At 45.7% G+C, this 20,543-nt stretch overlaps 1 protein-coding gene across 4 annotated transcripts in view; it reads left to right on the top strand.

Annotated features, from left to right (window-relative positions):
• Nucleotides 1–17,346, top strand: part of PLAT (plasminogen activator, tissue type) — a 37,460-nt gene extending 20,114 nt beyond the window's left edge. For all 4 annotated transcript variants that reach the window (XM_083629489.1, XM_083629486.1, XM_083629488.1 and 1 more), the window contains 8 exons: nt 3,836–3,927; nt 4,955–5,126; nt 7,169–7,254; nt 7,710–7,899; nt 8,555–8,691; nt 8,795–8,935; nt 15,164–15,312; nt 16,394–17,346. In XM_083629489.1, the coding sequence (XP_083485615.1) occupies nt 3,836–3,927; nt 4,955–5,126; nt 7,169–7,254; nt 7,710–7,899; nt 8,555–8,691; nt 8,795–8,935; nt 15,164–15,312; nt 16,394–16,552 (1,126 nt within the window). In that variant the 3' untranslated portion in view covers nt 16,553–17,346. The remainder of the gene's footprint in view (nt 1–3,835; nt 3,928–4,954; nt 5,127–7,168; nt 7,255–7,709; nt 7,900–8,554; nt 8,692–8,794; nt 8,936–15,163; nt 15,313–16,393) is intronic.
• Nucleotides 17,347–20,543: the final 3,197 nt, after the last annotated feature.

The following is a 20,543-nucleotide window of genomic DNA, read 5'->3' as shown; positions in this document are numbered from 1 at the left end:
AAATGACTCCCGCCTCTACTACTATCCTGGAACGTTGCTGGATGGCAATCGAAAACAATGGACAAAGACGTTCTAACCTACGTATCACAGTTCAAGATCATCCTGCTCCAAGAAACCTGGATGCAAAATCCTTTTGAACTACACAATTATTTTGCTTTCCATTCCTGTGCCACAATCGGCCCAAAAGGCGGAAGACCGGCGGGAGGTCTGAGCACCTTCGTATCGACAGATCTAGGAACCTCCCCTATCCAATTGAAAATCGATAAAAAATGGATTTTGGCTGTTAAAATATTCTCTACCCACTTTAAGATCATATGCATCAATGTTTATATTCATCCACTTATGAAACAAACTGATCTTAAAAACATCTGGAACGAACTGGACGACTGCATTCTCCTTGTCTCAAATAAGTTCCCCTCTGCCTCCTTAATTATTGGTGGGGACTTTAATGCAAGGCTAGGCCACTCAGACGAACAGCTAATTAACGAAAGTGGAATGGGTCCCCTAAATGCTAATGATGAACATTGGCCCCTATTCAGGCGTCATTCACTTGACCCAGTTACCAATTTTGCTGGTACATGTCTTTTTCTAATGGCACTTAGATTAAACCTTGTTATTTTAAACGGCCTCTCCTCGGGAGACTGTCCTGGCCAATTTACTTATTGGTCAGGCTTAAGGCATTCTGTTATTGACTACATCCTTGTCTCTCAAGAACTCTTTGATGAATATATTGAATTTACTGTAGATATAAGAACCGAAAGTGACCCTCTACCCCTAAATCTTAAAAGGACTGAATTTTGGGAACCCTCTAGATGTGGGCTCGTCCCACAGACACCTGACCCTAATGTTCTACAACAAATAGGCAGATCCAGAATTAAATGGTCCCCTTATGTTAATAACAATTTTAGCATTTGGACACAATCAATGGAAGGTCAACTCCTCTGGGCTGATCTGACCTCCAACGACACTGAAGAGACCTCCCCAATTGACCATTATAACACTTTAATCCGAAAACTCCAACCGTTATTGTCAAGACTCAGGAGACCTAACCACAATGAGTTCCCTACCAACAAAAAATGGTTTGACCAGGAATGCATCCAGGCAAAACTTATACTTAGGGAATGCTTTAAGGTCTTCCGGCAAAATCCTAACCCTATTACTAAATTAGAGTTACAACTTAAAAAAAAGAACTACAAAGAGTTACTAAAAACCAAAAAAAGAACCGCAGACTCTCTCATCTGGCAGGCCCTCATAAAAGCGTCAATAGAAAAAGACAATACTAACTTCTGGAAAATTATCTCCAGTCAAATCAAAACTCCTAACAAGGGCACAATAATCCCTGCAAACTCATGGGAAGAGCACTACAAAGTGCTGTTTAGGGAACATCGTCCTTCCGCGCTGCTTAACATCTCTTTAGATAATGATACACCATGGCCCCCAACATCTGAAACTGAGATCACTTCGTTAATTCTACAAATGAAATCTGGCAAAGCCCCAGGAAGTGATTTCATTGTCGCTGAACTTCTGAAAGCGCAAATAAACTGGTGGGCCCCGGTTCTTGCAAATCTATTTTCATATATAGATAAGACAACTGAAATCCCTAAAGATTGGGGACTGGCTATAATTGTTCCTATATTTAAAAAGGGCAACCCCTCTGACCCAGCTAATTATAGACCAATTAGTCTTCTGAATGTGATCTGTAAACTTTATACAAAACATCTATGTTTAAAATTATGTGAATGGTTAGATCATAATGACTTGCTAGAAATTGAACAAGCAGGGTATACATCTGGACGTTCTACCATAGATCACTGCTTAGTGTTAGATTATTTTGTCTATAAGTATGTGAAACATTGGAAAAAGTCATTGTATGCGGCCTTTGTGGACCTAAAGGCAGCATTTGATTCTGTATCCAGGGGTTGGCTCTGGGCCAAATTGGCCAATATGGGTATTAACAGAAGGTTATTACTTCTGATGATTAAGCTTCATGAGAACAATACCCTCCAGATAAGACTCGCACAGGACGGCAGACTCTCTAGAGAAATCCCAGTCCAAAGGGGAGTTAGACAAGGCTGCCTATTAGCCCCATTTTTATTTAACATCTATGTTAACTCCCTGGTCACATGTTGCCGTGAAATCGAAACCCACCCCCCCGTGTTCTCTAACGGCAGAAAAGTACCAGTTTTAATGTATGCGGATGATGCTGTTCTTCTCTCTCAAACCAAAGTGGGCCTGAAACGTGCCTTAGGAAAGTTTAGTGACCAATGTAACACTGAACTGTTAACAATTAACTTTGCCAAAACCAAAATTGTACATTTTAACCGCTCCTTCAGGAAAGACAATTGGAGCGTAAAGGGAAACGCCATTGAACAGACTAAGACCTTCCGATACTTAGGCATTACTTTCTCTTATAATGCCAAACTGTCAACACACCTGACCACATCAGCTATATCAGCAGGAAGAAGTGCAAATACCATCCTTAGATTATTCAGAAGGAAAGGAGCTGGCTTCCTCCCGATGGCCCTAAAAGTTTTTCAGGCAAAATCTCTAGCCCAACTCCTGTATGGCTCTCAAATTAGCCCCTCTGCCAACCTTAAGACCCTTGAAACAGTACAATCAAAATTCTTAAGATCATTATTTGCTACCCCAAAGTGTACACCTAATGCAGTCTTAAGGCAAGAGGCAGGACTGCCCAGAGTGGAATTAAAAGTCTGGGAGCAAGCAATATCCCTCTGGCTGAAAATCCATTACAATCCTAAGGGACTGTTACCTTGCTTCCTGGCCGCAGCTCCCTATCCTCCTTGGCTTATGCAAATAACTAATAAGATCAAACAAATTGGCCTAAACCCTGAAAATCTTTTTACTGAAACTCCGAACAAGGCAAAAGCAATTATCACTCAGAGACTTTACAATGTCGAATTACAACAAGAAGTCGCCCTACTCCCGGAGACGTATAGATGCTTAAAAGCTTGGCCTAATTTTGCAGCTGCCCCTTACTTAACTAACATCACTAACGAAGCTTATAGATGGGCTTTCTCTAGAGCCCGCTTTGAGACAATGCCCTCAGCAGTGCTGTACGGCAAATTCACGCGGGTACCAATGCATGCGCGTCTCTGCCCCTGTATGTCTAATAAGGTAGAATCTGTCACACACATCCTTCTATTTTGCGAATTTTATAGTGAAGAACGAGTTCAACTTATTTTGCCGCTTTTATCAAAATTTATACCCCTACAACATTATTTGGAATCCTCCCCCGAAATTCTACGAAAATACCTTCTGGAAGATTCCTCAAGCTCAATATCATATGAGGTGGCCAAATTTTGCACTTTAGTAATCAGGAAGCGTAAATCTCTTCTGTTGAATGGCACACTGCAAAGTTCCCTTGTGTAATCTTTTTTTTTTCTTCTTTTCTGATGTTGTTGATTTCTTTTTGTTTGATCTTGTGGTGTTTAGTGTTACTGGCTTTTGCCGCAATAAAACTTGAACTTGAACTTGAACTGACTTCTAGTTGGCTGCTGTGAGAACCGAGCGTCTGTCTAGATGTTTCTTTGTGTGATCTAGCAAGACTCTTCCTACATCCTTAAAATTATCAGTGCATTATTTTGAGTATAAATGTTGGCCTTCCCTCCCATTTTTCCCCTTATTTTTGAGGTTGCAGCTGAGTCTGCAGCTGTCCCCAGTGGTGCAGTGGGCCAGTGCATCTGACTATCAACCAGAAGGTTGGTGGTTGGACTAGATGACCCCTGGAGTCCCTTCCAGCTCTACAATTCTACACTTCTGTGATAAATGTCTTAATTGTACAAAATGCCCAGTGTTTGCCTTTCCTTTCCTCTAGAAACCCCGATTCCGACACCATGCCCTGGTGCTTTGTCTACAAAGGAAACAAGTACAGCTTTGAGTTCTGCAGCCTCCCTCCCTGCGCCAACAGTAGGTTCAAGGCTCCTCTGCAGGGGGGCAGAGCCAGGTGGGGTTGTGAAAATGTTGTGCTATGAGCATTGGAGCCGAAGGGAAGAAGGCTGTTAGCAGTTTCTCTCCACATCACGGCCCTGATCCAAATTAACTTGTGTGAATTCCACACCCACACACTTGTCTGCTCCTTTTCAAAAGAAATATGCACCAGACTCCGAGAATCTTGCGTGGAATCTTGAGCTCTAGTTCCACCAGAATCATTCCCTATTTGTGCAGCATGTTTAGCTTTGCAGAAACAAAGAATTGGCTTCATATATGGTTATTGCCATGCTTGCAGGAAAATGGAGTAGAAAACTTGTGGTAGTTGGCCTCAATGACCAAACTCGCTCATTACGGTAAAAAAAGAGAAGATGAGAAGATACAATATATACTAAAAGAGACTTGATTATGAATTAAAGAAAAATGGGAGGGTTCTGGCTTCAAATAATCATTTTGCAATGTTCTGATGGCATTCAACTTAAACATTTTCTTAATGTTGCATTTTGGATATTGATACCTTCATGTTTGCAGGAAAAATGTATTATCTTGTTTATTACAAATTATTTAATAGGGCTCGTATTCATAAGGTATTTGTAAGCTTTGTTCTAAGACGTGTACAGTAACTTTCGGCTTTTTCTGTGTTGGTTTTCTAGTTAAATAAAAATCATTTAAAACTTTTCTAGTTAAATAAAATATGTAAAATTTAATTTAAGAACCAGCCCCATCCCTTGTAACATCTATGGGGCTTTACAGATGAAAAGTGGATCCCTGCCCCAAGGATCATACATTTAAGGCACATCCCCCCCCCAACGTGGAAACTGGGGGTCATCAGGGGTGCTGGGAATTGTAGCTCTGTGAGAGGTAAACTGGAGCTCCTATGATTCTTGGGGGGGTGTGCTTTTAATGTAGGCTTCACAATTGAAAATCTGCAGTGAGAAAAAACCTCAAACTATATGCCCCATGAATGTGGTTTGGGACTGATGCAAACCTGCCTTTTTTGTCACAGAAAGCCACACTTGCATTTCTGGAAGAGGCAACAACTATCGAGGTCCCCACAACCGCACGGAATCGGGTGCTGCTTGCTTGAGGTGGGATTCCCAGTTCCTTACTGGGCTGGTCTTCAATTCCCGTAGGGAGGATGCAGAGCAGCTCGGTCTCACTAGCCACAACTTCTGCAGGTAAGCAGACCCTCACCTTTTCTCCTTGCAGTTTTTTGTCCAAAAAGAAAAACTAAATGAAAACATGGCTTATTGATAAGATATGTGTTTGGACCGCTCTGCCTTATCTAGTGTAAGAACAATAACCCGCTGATTTGCTCTGCCCTGTGTGCTGCTTTTATTGAATTCATAGAAATAATTCTGCAATTAGATGAGGCTGTGTTTTTTGGGTCATCCAATCCATTTGTGCCATTTGATTCATGTTTGCTACAAATGCCTATGTGGTTGTTGATAAAATATTGGTGAAAACCAAAAGTGGATGTGGTCATGTGTAAGATTGCATTCAGGGTCTTGGTGTGTGTTCCACTGGTGTATGCATATATGATCTTGCACACTGGTAAAAAAAAAAAAAACCACACACAATGAATCTCGATGCAGCTATCTAGAAACTCAGGAAGTGGACTTGTGCATTCCCTGCACCCACCACAATACGGCACTGACTGGCATTGACTCCCCTGGAGATGGAACGTGGGTCCCTTGGCATGCAGAGTAGATGCCCTTCCTTTTTTAAAAAATAATTTTTATTAGTTTACAATAAAAACAAAAACACATATTAATTTCACATCAATTTTTTCACAAATTATTCCTTTTCTGGACTTCCTTCAGCTTTTCCGTAAATCACCCATAGTTCAGAGTAGATGCCCTTCCATCCCACCATTGGGCAGGCTGGTGGGAAACATCTGGAGGGCGTGTTTAGCAGCCACTTTCCAACTTTCACTGAGAATTCCCTTCTGTCTGAGATCCTTTTAACTGAACATTTCAGGGATTGAACATGGGACCTTCTGCATCTGTGGTCCATCCCTGAATGTACCTTGGCTTGTCCCAAGGCGACCTTGATGCATTGTGGCAATGCATTGGTAGTGTGTTACCAGGGCACATCTGTGCACCGGGAACGCATTGCAGGGAAGGGAAGAAGTGCAAAAGAATGAAAAGCTGTTGCAAAACATGCCTGCATAGTGCTCTGTCCAACTTGAAAACAGTAAAAACAAGGGAGAGTTTCAATAGCATTGCTTTCCAGTGCAGAAACTATTCAGATCTTTTAGAATAAAATTGGGATGAGGACAATTTCTCAAGCGCCCCCTTCCCAAGGACTCTGAGTGAGGCTTTGAATCACAGCTGAGGCCAAAGGCCACTTCACACAGTGTCTGTGAAAGCCGACCAGGAGGAGGAGATGATGCTGGATTTAATGGCTTTTGACTATCCCCAAGTGTTTCCAGGCCTGCCTGTGACTTTATAGTATAGGATGGATGGATGGATGGATGGATGGATGGATGGATGGATGGATTGAAGGATGGATGGACACAGGAAGTCACTGCTGATGCAGAGCTTTCTGTGGCATGGACCAGTTTCAAATTCATGTTGTGTTAAGCTGGGTGGGGAACCTTTGGCCCTCCAGCTGTTGCTGAACTCCAACTCCCATGCACCCACAAAAACGGCCAAGGATGTTGGGAACTATCATTCAGCAACATCTGGAGGGCCGCTTGAAACAGTCATGGCTTTCCCCCAATTAATTCTGGGAAATATGGTTTGTTAAGGGTGCTCAGAGTTGCTAGGAGACTCATATTCGCCTCCCAGAGCTACAATTCCCATCCCTCTTCACAGGGAACTCTGGGAATTCTAGCTCTCGGATCAGGAAGAGGAGTCTCCTACTAACCGTCAGGCCACTTAACAAACTGCAGCTCCCAGAATTCTTTGCAGGAAGCCCTCTAAAGTGGTATCATAGTGTTTTAAATGTATGGTGAGAATGTGGCACCTTCGTTAGAGCCTTGACCAATCTGCATTGAATGGGGCTGATGGCCAAAACGTCAGGAGTGTTGGGAAAAAAGCTGTTCTAAGTACATGCAAAAAACAAAGGAGGTTATAAAGCAGCCCTCTGTAAACTCCAGAACATCACCCTCAGGGGACTTACAAACCTGGGTAGCCCACACTGCTGCTCTTTGCAGGGGCAGAGAGGGGGGAGCTTTTGATCTCTGAAGTAATCCTGTTCCACTTTTGTGTTGCAGGAATCCTGATAATAGCACCCAGCCTTGGTGCCACGTGCTCAGGGGTGGCAAGAGGAAATGGGAATACTGCAATGTGCCGGCTTGCTGTAAGTGCCTGCCCTATCCGTGGGGCAAAATGCCAGCAAACTGCATTTCAGTTGCTGGCTCCGATGGTGTTTTGATGTACCTTTACTATTGTTTTCATTGCTTTGTATTTTATAATAATGTTTCTAAATGTTGTGAGCCACCTTGGCTCTAGCTTTGGGAGGAAAGGTGGGATAAATACTACTGCTGTCTGTTGTCTTATGAGCACCAAAGACCTTCCTCTTCCAACTTTTAAGCAGAGATCTTTCTGTGTCTGCATCTGTAGTGGAATTGTTTTGAAGATGCTTTTATCATTAAACTGTTTGCCATCCTGGGCTCCTTTGAGAGGACGGATGGGATAGCAACGTGCTAAATAAATGAAGAGGTCGGCCCTGTGAGAGCATTTTGCCCCAAGCGGAGAGTTAACGTTGTATCTGAGTCTGGGGTACATTTTCCTTATTTTCCTGGCCACCTACAGCCACGTGTGGAACGAGAAAGTACCGTCAGTCTCAGTTTCGGATCAAAGGAGGCCTCTACTCGTACATCCAGTCCCACCCGTGGCAGGCAGCCATCTTTGTCAGGATACAAGGAGTGGAGGCCTACCTCTGTGGTGGGGTCCTGATCCATTCCTGTTGGGTCCTCTCAGCTGCCCACTGCTTTGTGGAAAGGTAAGAGTCCAGCGCCCGGTTTGCCGCCTCTTCTGCACTTGCTGCCCCCTCAGGAAGCCTCTTGAAGTCAGAGGCAATTTGTGGTTCTGGAGATGAAGGGCCAAGTGGGAGGCAGCAACATGCGTGCATTTATCAATTGTGCCATTCGTGCAGGTTTTTCTTGGAGTAAATAGCAGGTGGGATTCTACTGTAGGGAGGGTTTGCTGCTGCAGCCCAGCTCTCCCCCACTCCTGTTCCTGCTATTTGTATTGGGAGGCAAGTCCCAATTCTCCATCTACCTCAATACCCCCCCTCTGGCAGGAAACATCCCTTCAAGGTCTGGGGCAGGGTTTTTTGGTTTTTTTGCCCAAGACACAAAATGTTTGCTTTGTTGTTATATGAAAGTAATCCATCCAGCAACTTTGCAAGGCAGCCAGTTTTCTCCCCCTGTGAGGGATGTTGCACATGGTTGAGCTGAAGCTTGAGCAGAGGCCGTCCAGTTCCTCTTCTAGACAACCACGGTGGTCAGTTAGCTGCAAAGCCATGGTTACAACTGGACCTTGAAGGCCTTGAACGCTTGAGCAAGGAAGTTGAAGTCTGTATTTTTAGGAGCATAAATTACACCTGAACTTGGCAGTCACCAAAGCTGTCCCCCCCCCGCCCCCCGATTCTGTAGGTTTGACACCAGTCGTCTCAAGGTTGTGTTGGGCAGGACTTCCCGCAGAAACCCGGAATGGTCTGAACAGACATTCTCAGTGGAGAAATACGTTGTACATAAAAGCTTTGTGCAAAGCACCTTTGACAACGATATTGGTAAGACCTTTCCCTCCCTACACACAGACCTAGATCTGCACCTGCTCCAGCCTCTTGCCTTGACCCACCCTGCCTTTTTCTTTGCTTTTTCTCTTTTTGCTAGCTCTTCTGAAGCTGAAGTCCTTGTACAATGAGTGTGCAATGGAAACAGATTCCGTTCGTCCTGTCTGCCTCCCAGAGCCTGGGCTGAAGCTGCCTGACTGGACAGAATGTGAGATCTCAGGCTACGGCAAGCATGAAGAATGTAAGAACTTCTGGCTTGCTCCAAACGGTGGCCCCTGAGACTCCTTAGCCCACCCCAGTACCAACCCCCTCCATTTCTCTTTCTCATCTTTCCGGTTTGTTACACTTCTGCATCAGTTTGAGAATTTTTGTACATGTCCATTTTCTAAGCAGTTTCCCCTAAAATAATGAAAGTCATCTTATTTTAACTAATACAGGCATTCCTGTGCATGATTTTTCTAATGTTTGTTTATTAAGGTGTATGCATCTTTTGTATGGAAAAGTGCTTTGCAAAATTTGGAGAAGGGTGAATCTCAAAAGATAACTGTATTGTGGTTTGGGAAATGCAAATATGTAAGTTAGTTTTTCAGATCAAACCAAGCAAATTTCTCCCTCTCCTATTCTGCATCCAAACCCCTTCTGCATTTTGAGCAATGTTGAGCAGTGTTGGAGAACTTGCCAGTGGATTCTGGGTCTCTCTCACTGCCTTTGACAGCCTCCCCCCCAAAAAACAACAACTCTGCAACCTTTTCTTTCCTTGCAGTAGTCCTAGGCCAGTGATGGCGAACATTTTAGAGACCGAGTGCCCAAACTGCAACCCAAAACCCACTTATTTTTCGCATAGTGCCAACACGGCAATTTAACCTGAATACTGAGGTTTTAGTTTAGAAAAAAAAAACTTGTACATTAACATATTTTGTCTTAAAAGAAAAACACAATAACAGAGCTTTCAATGATACAAACAACTTTTTATTGAAAGGTAAAAGTTTGCATTATCCTTGTTTGGGAAATCATGAAAAGGGGAATTATTCCCAGACTGTTACGAAAAAGGAGCAATGCTGCTGAGTGCTCCAGATGGCTGGAAAGCCAAACAGGATGTTGATGTTTTGGGACTGTACCGTGGGAAGAAGGGACAGTCTATTATGTGCACTGAGCACCGGATGTTAGCTCAGAGTGTCACATGACCCTGTACTGGAAGTACATGGGTGGAGTTATTCTCTCTCTGCAGCTGGGTATCAGAGAGTGCAGACATGTTGTTCTCTGCACTGAGGAAAGACAGAAATAAAGGCATGTAAATACATTTCTGTCTGTCTCTTTCCCCTCCCTGGGGATGGCAGGGAGTGAGGGAGGAGGAGTGGCTGTGTTCTTCTTTCACGTTTGAAGAAGGATCGGCCGATAAAGACCTCGCCTTGTCTTGCCGGGAGTCGTTGATGGGGGGGTCAACATGGAATCAAGCCGGGCACCTGGAGAGTGGCCAAATTCCTCTGAAGATATGGCTTGATATCATCATATGGTAGCAGACGCTGCTGGTTATCTGATCCATGGGAATCAGCATGAGAGGTGAGAGGTTGATGGATCGTGTGCCATCCTCTGCACCAAGGAAAGAAGATAACGTCTGCATTGCAGCCAGAAGCTGAACAGACGGAAGGACACCAAGAGGGGGTGTTTTCCAAGCAACGGAGCCCCAAAAAGGTATGCTGAATATCGGGCTAAAAGTGTGAATGCAGATTGATTTATTCTCTGGTTCACGAGAGCTGCGTTTGGAAAAACAAGCTCTGAAAGAAAGGCTTGCATACCAGAAATTCCTGTGGTGAGATAAGGATTCCCGTCCCGGGGAAGGTTGCTAAGCAACGACAGTCGGCAGTGGAAAACTACTGACACCTGGGGCTGGCTCAGTCAGAGCCGGGAAAGCGAAAGTTGTTTTGACTTTGAGATAGCTTGGAGATTGCCTGCCTGGGAGAGAGGCAGAAAAACAGCTCAAAAAGGAGCTTTTGGATTTTAACTAGCTCGAGGGTGAGAGAGCTGAGACTTGAGTTCAGCATGGATGCCAAGAAGGGGGGAGTGCCCCTGAGTGCCGTGGTTCAGGATGAACACAGCCGGCATGCTGCACTGGAAGTAAAGGACAGGGGGAGGGAGGAACGGAGTTCTAATTCCCCCACTGATGAGGCTACTGGAAAGGATGCTGTAGCTTTGAACGTTGTACAGTGCTACAATTGTGGACAGGCTGGGCATCTTCAGCGGAGCTGCAAGAAGCCACGCCAGCCAAAAGGAGCGAAGGGCCGCTCAGGAAAGCCTGAGGCGTCAGGCAAAGGTCATACCAAGCCTATGGTGGAACCTGCAAGGGCTTTGATGGCGAAAGGAACCACGCCAGATGTTGGGAACGCGTTTATTATCGACACTGCAGCGACGGTTCATATGTCCCCACACAGAGGACTCTTTTCATCGTTTAAGAAGCAAAGCTTCGCTGTGACACAGGCCAACGGTCAGGAGCTGGAAGCGACCGGAAAAGGGTCTGTCTATCTTAAGAGTCTGAACTTGACAATACAAAATGTTTACTTGGTTCCTGAATTGAAGTTCAATCTGCTGAGTGTTTCGCAGATTGCAAAGAAAGGACTGAGATTGTCCTATGATGATAAGAGCTGCAAGATCTACAAAGATGGAGAGTTATTTCTTTCGGCCAGAGAGAAGGATGGACTATATTTGTTGACTTTTGCACAAAGTGATTACATGGAATGTAATTCATCTGTGTCTAACCTAGTTTCTCTTGCAGGTGTGAGCAAGAAGAAGACCGGAGTCAACAGAGCGTTTCAGCGGGTGTATGCTGATGTGATTGGTCCTCTAGAACCATCTAGAGGCAAAGCAAGATTTTATCTTGTGTGTGTGGATCATTTCTCTAACTTTGTCTGGGTTTATGTGTTAAAGAAGCCACAGGAAGCCTTGGAAAGGTTTCAAGAGTTTTGTGACAAGGTTAAAGACATGCATGATGCTAACATTGATTGTCTTTTGACAGATGAGAAGCAGATTTTTCTTTTACAGGATTTCCAGAGGTTCCTGCAGAAGAAGGGGATAAGACACAAGATTGCTGTTTCAGCGGAAGCGTGGAACAGGGGTGTCTGTGTAAAAGTGAACAAAGAATTGCAAAAGGGAATGAATGCGCAATTGCTTAGTTCACATCTGCCACATGAGTTCTGGGCGGAGTCACTCATGTCGTTTTGTCATGCATGGGTGAGAAAGGTGTCGAAAGAGTTGGGAAGTTCTCCTTTTGAGAAACTGTTCCAGAGAAAACCTTCTGTTGCCCATTTCAGGGTTTTTGGGTCTCATGTGAGAACAGAAGCTCCAGGTGGAGTAAAGAATGCCAGAGGCATTTTTGTGGGATATGAAAAGGGTCTCTACAGAGTAATTTTGTCTGAATCTGGTCAGGTGATTCTTACAAAATTTCTAGAGAGTGCTCCTGAAAAGGAGAGAGTGATAGTACACACATTTCCCACAGAGGACGATTCAGATGATGATGATGATTTCACAGAGTACAGTGGTACTGAGAGCGACAGTGATAGCTCAGAGAGCTCTGTTGTCACAGTCATTGAGAGGAAATCTCACACAATGGATAGACCTTCACAGGTGAAGGTTGAACCACTGTTTACTGTTGGAACTGGTTCTCCTAGGAGTCCTGAGACAGAACCAGTGAGCAGAGAGGATCAGCACCTCATACGCAGGTCTGTGAGAGTCACAAAGGGTGAACCACCCAAAAGGTACTCAGAAGAGTATGCTAATTTAGCTGTTGCGTGTGTTGCTGTTGTACACAACCGAGGACAGGTTGGAGCTGTGTCTAAGTCAAAGACAAAGACACAACAGAGAGTTGCTAGCCAAGGGAATGCAGATGCACTCATTCCTTGGAAGCCAGACAACCAGAGAGGTACACTGGGGAAACCAGTGGCGGGTAGTTCCAAGGGTGGAACTGAAACAACAGGGGAGTGTTATGTGTATAACAACTGTTTGTTTTCTTCTCTGGATCACGCTTTGCTTGCCGCAACACGCATTGATTCTTTTGGGGGAGGTTGTTACGAAAAAGGAGCAATGCTGCTGAGTGCTCCAGATGGCTGGAAAGCCAAACAGGATGTTGATGTTTTGGGACTGTACCGTGGGAAGAAGGGACAGTCTATTATGTGCACTGAGCACCGGATGTTAGCTCAGAGTGTCACATGACCCTGTACTGGAAGTACATGGGTGGAGTTATTCTCTCTCTGCAGCTGGGTATCAGAGAGTGCAGACATGTTGTTCTCTGCACTGAGGAAAGACAGAAATAAAGGCATGTAAATACATTTCTGTCTGTCTCTTTCCCCTCCCTGGGGATGGCAGGGAGTGAGGGAGGAGGAGTGGCTGTGTTCTTCTTTCACGTTTGAAGAAGGATCGGCCGATAAAGACCTCGCCTTGTCTTGCCGGGAGTCGTTGACGGGGGGGTCAACATGGAATCAAGCCGGGCACCTGGAGAGTGGCCAAATTCCTCTGAAGATATGGCTTGAACATGGCCGTTTTGATAGTTTCCCTTCCAGAAACTTCTTTGGGAGAAGCTGCATGGCCTTCAAAGCAGAAGCCGCATGGCCTTCTGTCATGGATGCTGTAGGGGGGTTGGATTCGATCACCCTCGGGTTCCCTTCCAACTCCCCACAATCCTATGAGAAAACCAAAACAGTCTCTTTTGCCCTCCACTGTGTGTCCCCTAGCAGGGAGGATCTTGCACTTACCCATGGCGATGGGAGAGAGTTCAGCTCAAAAGTTTACTTCCCGGCCTGACCAAGCAGGCAAAAAGGAAATCTCGGTCGCAGCCTGGGAGGGAGGAGCCCCAGCACAGTTCATAGGGGCAGCATGTGCGCTGAATGGAGCTGCGCATGTGCGAGTAGCCGGTTTGCCACCCGCGGGCTGCAGCTGAAACGGCAAGGTTCCATTCCGCTGTCTTAAAGAGCCTCGGTGCAGAAGTGCCAGTAAGCCGGGTGGCATTTTGCTCCCTCCTGCATAAGTGGGCTTGAGAAGTGCAGCCCGGCAGGCTAGCCATTGAATCGTAGGAGTGTGGGGAGTTGGAAAGGGCGACGGGGTGCGTGCCCACAGAGAGGGCTCTGAGTGCCCCCTCTGGCACGCATGCCATAGCTTCACCACCACTCACCTAGGCGGCAGCGGGGCGGGGGGGGGGAGGTTGTTTCACAAATGTCTTATGTACTTGCTGAAATTAAGGTCACTTGGTCTGGAATGGGACTGTCCAGTTGCCAGATTTCGTCTGTTGCACAGCTGCAGAATCAACCTCTCTCAACAAACATCTCCCTGCTCCTAATTTGATGCAGTGTTTGTCTGTGAGCTGAATTCCTATCTGCTTACTAACTGATCTATATGACTGAACCAAGTTTACACCAGCAGAGCATCTGGCTTCTATTAGAGCTAGCCAGATCCCGAAAGTGGTGACCTTTATCCTACGTGTTTTGGGAACTTCATTTCTTCTTTTCAAATTTCTGTGTGCCATGGCTTTCAAAGCCAATGAAAAGGCAGCTACCTGGAGCAGAGGCAGGCAGCGCATGGGCCTGGTCTTTGCATGCCCACCTGTGTCTGGGATGCCTCTCTTCAGAGGGCTGGGGTGGAGAGCTTGCATGATGGAAAGCTCATTCAAACAAAAGCATATCTCTGTATGCAGAAACCTGGCTTTTCTCTGAAATCTTGTTTTCCGTGTGCAGTGAATTCTTTGTTTTTCTTTGGTATTGAGGAACATTCTGCCATTTGAGCCTCTGACTCTTAACTGCCTTCATGGCTGACTCTGCAGTCAGTGATCATATATATCCTGCAGTATGCAGAACATGGTGCAGAGACTTGTTGAATCAGGGGTGGGGAACCTTTTCTGACTGGGGGGCAATATCTTTATCTCCCCACCCCTGCCCGGCTAGACTTGGGTCAGTCGCTTGACATCACTATGATGTCAGGTGATGCTGCACTTTGACGCTCCAATTTGCCAGGACTTCAAAGTGCAGTATGGGATGGTTTGAAAGCCTTTTGCAAACAGCCCCAGTGCTGTGCTTTGGCTATATGCACCTGTTCCTTTTTTCTTTTTTTAAAAAAGATTTTGTTAAGACTTTTCATAATACATACAATTAAACAACAAACTAATCTAAGCAAAAACAAAGAAAAAAAGAGGGGTGGAAGAATGATTCAAAGGCCTGTTTCCAGCTGTTCTTCCCTCTGCTAGGTGATGTTTTTCCAGTCTTCAATTCAGGCATTCAATTTTCTTTCAAGACAAGAAGTCCAAAAGAGGTTCTCTGATTATTATTATAGATAAACATCAGCCATAACCTTCTGCCAATCCAACATCACAACTTTTGCTCTAATATTAAGAAGTATTCAGTCCTTGCTCTTTATTCACTCCAGAGTTTCTTCACTGTGATTATGTATTAAGACAATAATCCAGATGAATATGTTCTCTTTCTATCTACAGTTTCTGCTTTCTTCTCGGAGCGTCTGAAGGAAGGACATGTGAGGCTCTATCCAGACAGCCAATGCACACCCAAGCTCCTTTCAAACAGGACGGTCACTGAGAACATGCTGTGTGCAGGAGACACCAGAGAGATTGACGATGCCTGCAAGGTAAACCCAGTTCTAGGAATTGCCCTGCTGGATCAGACCAGCACCCTGCAAAGCTCACAAGGAGGACATCAAAGCAATGTCCTATTTTTTGTCTCTAGATTCTGAGGATCAGAGGTAAATAACATCTGACTTTGGAGATCCCATATTTCAGAGCGGGTGGGGAAAGCTGGACATAGGATTTTTAAAAATAAATAGCCATTGTGGCTTATAGCCATGGTTTGATGATGATGATGATATTTATATGCAACTCACCTGACTGGATTGCCCCAACCACTCTGGGCAGCTTTCAGCAAAATATAAACACACAATAAAACACCAAACATTAAAAACTTCCCAGAACAGGGATGCCTTCAGATGGCTTCTAAAAGCCATTTGTTTATCTGACATATGATGGGAGAGTGTTCCACAGGTTGGGTGCCACTACCCAGAAGGCCTTTTATCTGCCATGAATTTTGTCTGCCTAAGCTGTCAACCATCCCTGCACTTTGCAGCAGTGAATCGCATAGAGCAGTGTTTCTCAGACTTGGGTCCTCAGCTGTTGTTGGACTTCAACTCCCCTCATGGCTGACCACTGGTTCTGCTAGCTAAGGATGATGGGTGTTGTACAACAACAGCTGAGGACCCAAGTTTGAGAAACACTGCCAATCAATTTAATTGAGTAACCTCTTGAGTTTCGTGATGATGAACTCTACAATTCTGTGATTCTGTTGTTTTTCCTTTTGGGGGCCTTTTAAAATATAGTTTTTGGAGTGGATGCAAACATTTTGAACTAGCCTTCAGGTACCAGGCTGGGGAAGGCTGCTTCACCCTTTCCTCTTAGATCACAATATCTCTTTGGCACGGACCTTTGCAAACAGCGGTCATGAAAGCAGCAAGGAAGCCCACTGACCCACTTAAAGGTTAGCTCATTTGGGCGCCTGGGTATAGGCAGCTTATTTAGATACTGGTTCCTGGATCTGCTGATCATAGGAGGACTAGGTGGCTAATTGTGGCTAAAGACTTGTCTTCAGTGAGCCTTAAAATGAATAATGAACCTGTTGCTCACTTAATTCACCCCCCCCTTTTTCTTTTCTTTTTGCAGGGCGATTCTGGTGGGCCTTTGGTTTGTCTGAACAATGGCCAAATGAACCTGCTGGGGATCATCAGCTGGGGCGTGGGTTGTGGGAAGAAAGGCATTCCGGGTGTCTACACAAAGGTGGTTCACTATCTGAGCTGGATTCAGGAGAACATGAAGCCTTAATGGCACCTGCAAGCCAGTCATTCCTCCCATTGGAATCTCCTTGCATCAGGGAGAGACAGTGGATGGCAGAACACGAAACTTGTTTCCATATGTATGGAGTGGGAACTGGCAGAAAGCAGGCATGTATGTGCATGTCTGAATGCACCTGCGTGTCCAGCATGCATATGACCCCGACATGCACTTTATGAGAGGAATGAAATCTTCAGCATAGAGCCACACTTGCCTTGTTTAAAGGAGTGTCTATCTTTCCCACTTCCACACAGTAAAGAACTTTTCAAACCAGGAAGCGCTCTAAAGAGCAGTTTATGAACAGGAGAAGACAGAGAGTATATTACTCTAGCAGCAGGCTACACAATAACGATATGTGCAGCCAGTAATAAGAAATTCTCTCACACACGCTTAGCCTGCTGAATGAAGAAAGCTCCAGTTTCCTAAAGGTATGCGAAGAGAACGTGGGCATTGCAAATAAGGGCCCTGATCTGCTCCACCGTTTCTCCAAGCCGGCTTGCCACTTCTCTCCTGCAAGACCCCTGACCTGAAAGACCCCAGGCTTCCCCAGCTGGGGACCAAATCGCACTTCTAGTCAGGAACACATTCAGATCCTTTTAATCCAAAAGTTTGTTTGCAGGTATTTAACCTTTCTGTGTATGTTTTATATAAAACACTCTTTAATACAATGTTAACCATCTGTCCAAAGGCAGAGTTGTCTTCTGCTGCTACTTGAAAATACTCCTGTGCTGAAAATTGTCCTTCTGCGTGTGGTTCCTAGGGCATTAAACTACCTTGTCTTTGAATTAATTGGTGTGTATTGTATTAATTTGCTTCAATGTTTTTTCCTTAATTTTTTTTTAAAAAGAGTTACAAAGAAAAGGCACGGGCACAGTGTGTATCGGCCAATCCAGAGTCCCACTGAAATCAAGAACACAGTAGTTCTGCTTGCCCAGTTCCCACGCATTTTGAGGTGGGTTGTGCAGGAGATCTTTCTCCTAGGTTGTGTGCTCGATGAACATTGGAAAGAGCTGTGACCAGCTCAGTGGCGTAGCGTGGGGGGTGCAGGGGGGGCCGGCCGCACCGGGCGCAACATCTGGGGTTAGGGCAAATCCACAGGTTAGGGGGCGCAAATCCACGGGTTAGGGGGCGCAAATTACTTGCCTTGCCCCGGGTGCTGACAACCCACGCTATGCCACTGGACCAGCTTGGAGGGTGGAGTTTGAATTGACACGACAGTGCAAGGATTGGGAACCTCTGGGCCAAATGTGGCGCTTCAGGCCTCCCTTGGGAATCTGCCCCAGTCCTGTTCCACATTTTTCTTGAGTATTAGTCATTAAATTTCTATACTGCCCTTTGAGGATCACAGAGCTGTTTACTGTATAAGAGCCAACAGGGCTTAGTGAGTGGGAAGGGGCTGGGGCAGAGAGCAGTCCAGAAGTGGAGGCTGGAGAGGAGAGGAGGGGCCAAGAGGCAGAGATGAGTCTGGCTGCTGAAGAAGCTGGGGGGTCCACCGCCCTCCTGCGACCAGCTCCCTTCCCCCTGATCTCCCAGAACCAGAAGAGGTGTGGAAAAGGGTGGAACAGCAACAGGCACAGCAATGGAGTCCGGTTGTTTGAGAAAGACTTGGGAGAGGAGACTTAGGCAACTGTGGGAAGGTGGGGTTCTTCAGTCCACACAACTGCCTCATAGGGGCTAGATCTACAGGGATGAGTTGCTGTGCTCACTAGCATCTAGATCAAGGGAAGTAATAGTGCCACTGTATTCTGCTCTGGTCAGACCTCACCTGGAGTACTGTGTCCAGTTCTGGGCACCACAGTTCAAGAAGGACACTGACAAACTGGAACGTGTCCAGAGGAGGGCAACCAAAATGGTCAAAGGCCTGGAAACGATGCCTTATGAGGAACGGCTAAGGGAGCTGGGCATGTTTAGCCTGGAGAAGAGAAGGTTAAGGGGTGATATGATAGCCATGTTCAAATATATAAAAGGATGTCACATAGAGGAGGGAGAAAGGTTGTTTTCTGCTGCTCCAGAGAAGCGGACATGGAGCAATGGATCCAAACTACAAGAAAGAAGATTCCACCTAAACATTAGGAAGAACTTCCTGACAGTAAGAGCTGTTCGACAGTGGAATTTGCTGCCAAGGAGTGTGGTGGAGTCTCCTTCTTTGGAGGTCTTTAAGCAGAGGCTTGACAACCATATGTCAGGAGTGCTCTGATGGTGTTTCCTGCTTGGCAGGGGGTTGGACTCGATGGCCCTTGTGGTCTCTTCCAACTCTATGATTCTATGGTCTGGCCTGACCCTAAACCTCCGCTGCCATGTGGGATACCGTTGGGAGAAGAAAAGGCTCAGGAGTAAACCCTACACAAATCTGGAGTGGAGTCCCCAAGGCAGTTGGATGGCACCTTGTATGCCTCCTTCTGGCAGCCTTGGGACCATGTTAGCGAGGCCCAGAGCAGGGTCCTGGGCAGCCCAGGACCTCCATCCACACTGCCCAGGCTTGTGCCCCAGGGAAGTCACTTTGGTGCTGCTATAGCACCAAGTGGACTTCACCCCCAGAGGTGCACTCCATTGTCTCAAGACTGAAGGACGCTAACTTTCAATGTTAACCTGCATTTCATACCCCAGCTCTCGTGTGCCATTTTTCAGCAGTTTGTTTTTTGACCTTGCTGCTCCATAAGCCTGGAATATTTCTCCACCTTTGATCCAAACAGCTACTTATTGAAAGTGCATTTTCTCGCTCTGTCTGTCCTGCTGTTTTTTTCATGATCTTCCTTTCTCCCCTCTGCATTCCCTTTCTCTTGCATACCATAGTTTATTAGATTGCAAGCCTGGGGGTCAGAATGTGCCCCTCTTTGATTTCTGCGTGGTGCCCAGCAGGATGCTGAGGACAGCACAAACAGCAAATGTTGGCGAAAGGTCAACTGCAGGAATCAAACAGTCCTCGTATATAGAAATGACAGAAATAGATGAAAGGAGAAAGAGAGTAGCAAGTAAGATAAAAGAAAAACAAGCAAAATGGTTCAGGGCAGTTAAAGGTGAAGAAAAGAAACAGAAATCATGCAAAAAAGGATATTACAGTACTATTCTTTCTGAAAATAAGAGACTGATGGCATACACAATTACTTGGGCATGTCCCACTGAATTCAAGAGGACTTGCATCTGTATTGAGGTATCAGGGTTGGGAATTCCAGGCTTTCCTCCTCCCAACTTCACAAGGTCTTTCTGCTCTGCTGCTGTTCAAAGTTCAAGCCAGGGCTGATTTGGCCTTCTGGTGATTTAGCCTTTCAGGAATGAAGGCCTCACTCCAGCGCAGTGAACAAGGCCTTCGGCGGGAGGCTTGTTGACTCAGAGAAATGAGACGGGCATTTCTCCCTCTCCAGAAGCCCCAACAACAGAACAAATGATGGCAGTAATGTGGACGCTTGCTTGGCTCCCTCTGCTGTGTCCTTGGCATAGATAAGCCATGGTCTTCCAGATGATGTTGAACTACAACTCCCATCAGCCCCAGTCAGCATATCTTAGGGTTGTATTTTTTGGGCGGCGGGGGGGGGGGGGCTTTTTTATTTTTGGCCAAAGTTGTTGAGCTTCTTTTGCAAAATCTCAAAAATATATACGAAGTTTTAAAGGAAATTAGCCAAAATCCACACTTCCAACATGGGTTGCCATACGTCCAGATTTTCCTGGACATTTCAGTGGTTTTCAACCAGACGCTGTTTCCAAGGGATGGATCCTGGCTATGTCCGGGAAATTCCAGACGTATGGCAATCCTAGCATAGCTAATAGTCAGGGATGATGCGACTTGTAATCCAGCAATTCCTGAAGGGCCACATCTCTACCACAGAGATCTGGGGGGCAGAGGCTGTCGATTTTGTGTAGTACCAGAGGTGTCTCCTTTCAGCAACTCCTGCAGCCCAGCTGGTGCCAAATGTATTGCTCTGCTTTCCTTTGGACCCCACCAGTGAGGCCGAGAGGCGGGTCTTGTCGTCTGGGAAGCCAAAGA

Source organism: Podarcis filfolensis (assembly GCF_964270895.1).
Source record: "Podarcis filfolensis genome assembly, chromosome: 8".
Taxonomy (NCBI): Eukaryota; Metazoa; Chordata; class Lepidosauria; order Squamata; family Lacertidae; genus Podarcis; species Podarcis filfolensis.
Note: the sequence above shows the minus strand (reverse complement) of the source record. Positions and strands in the feature narration are given on the sequence as shown.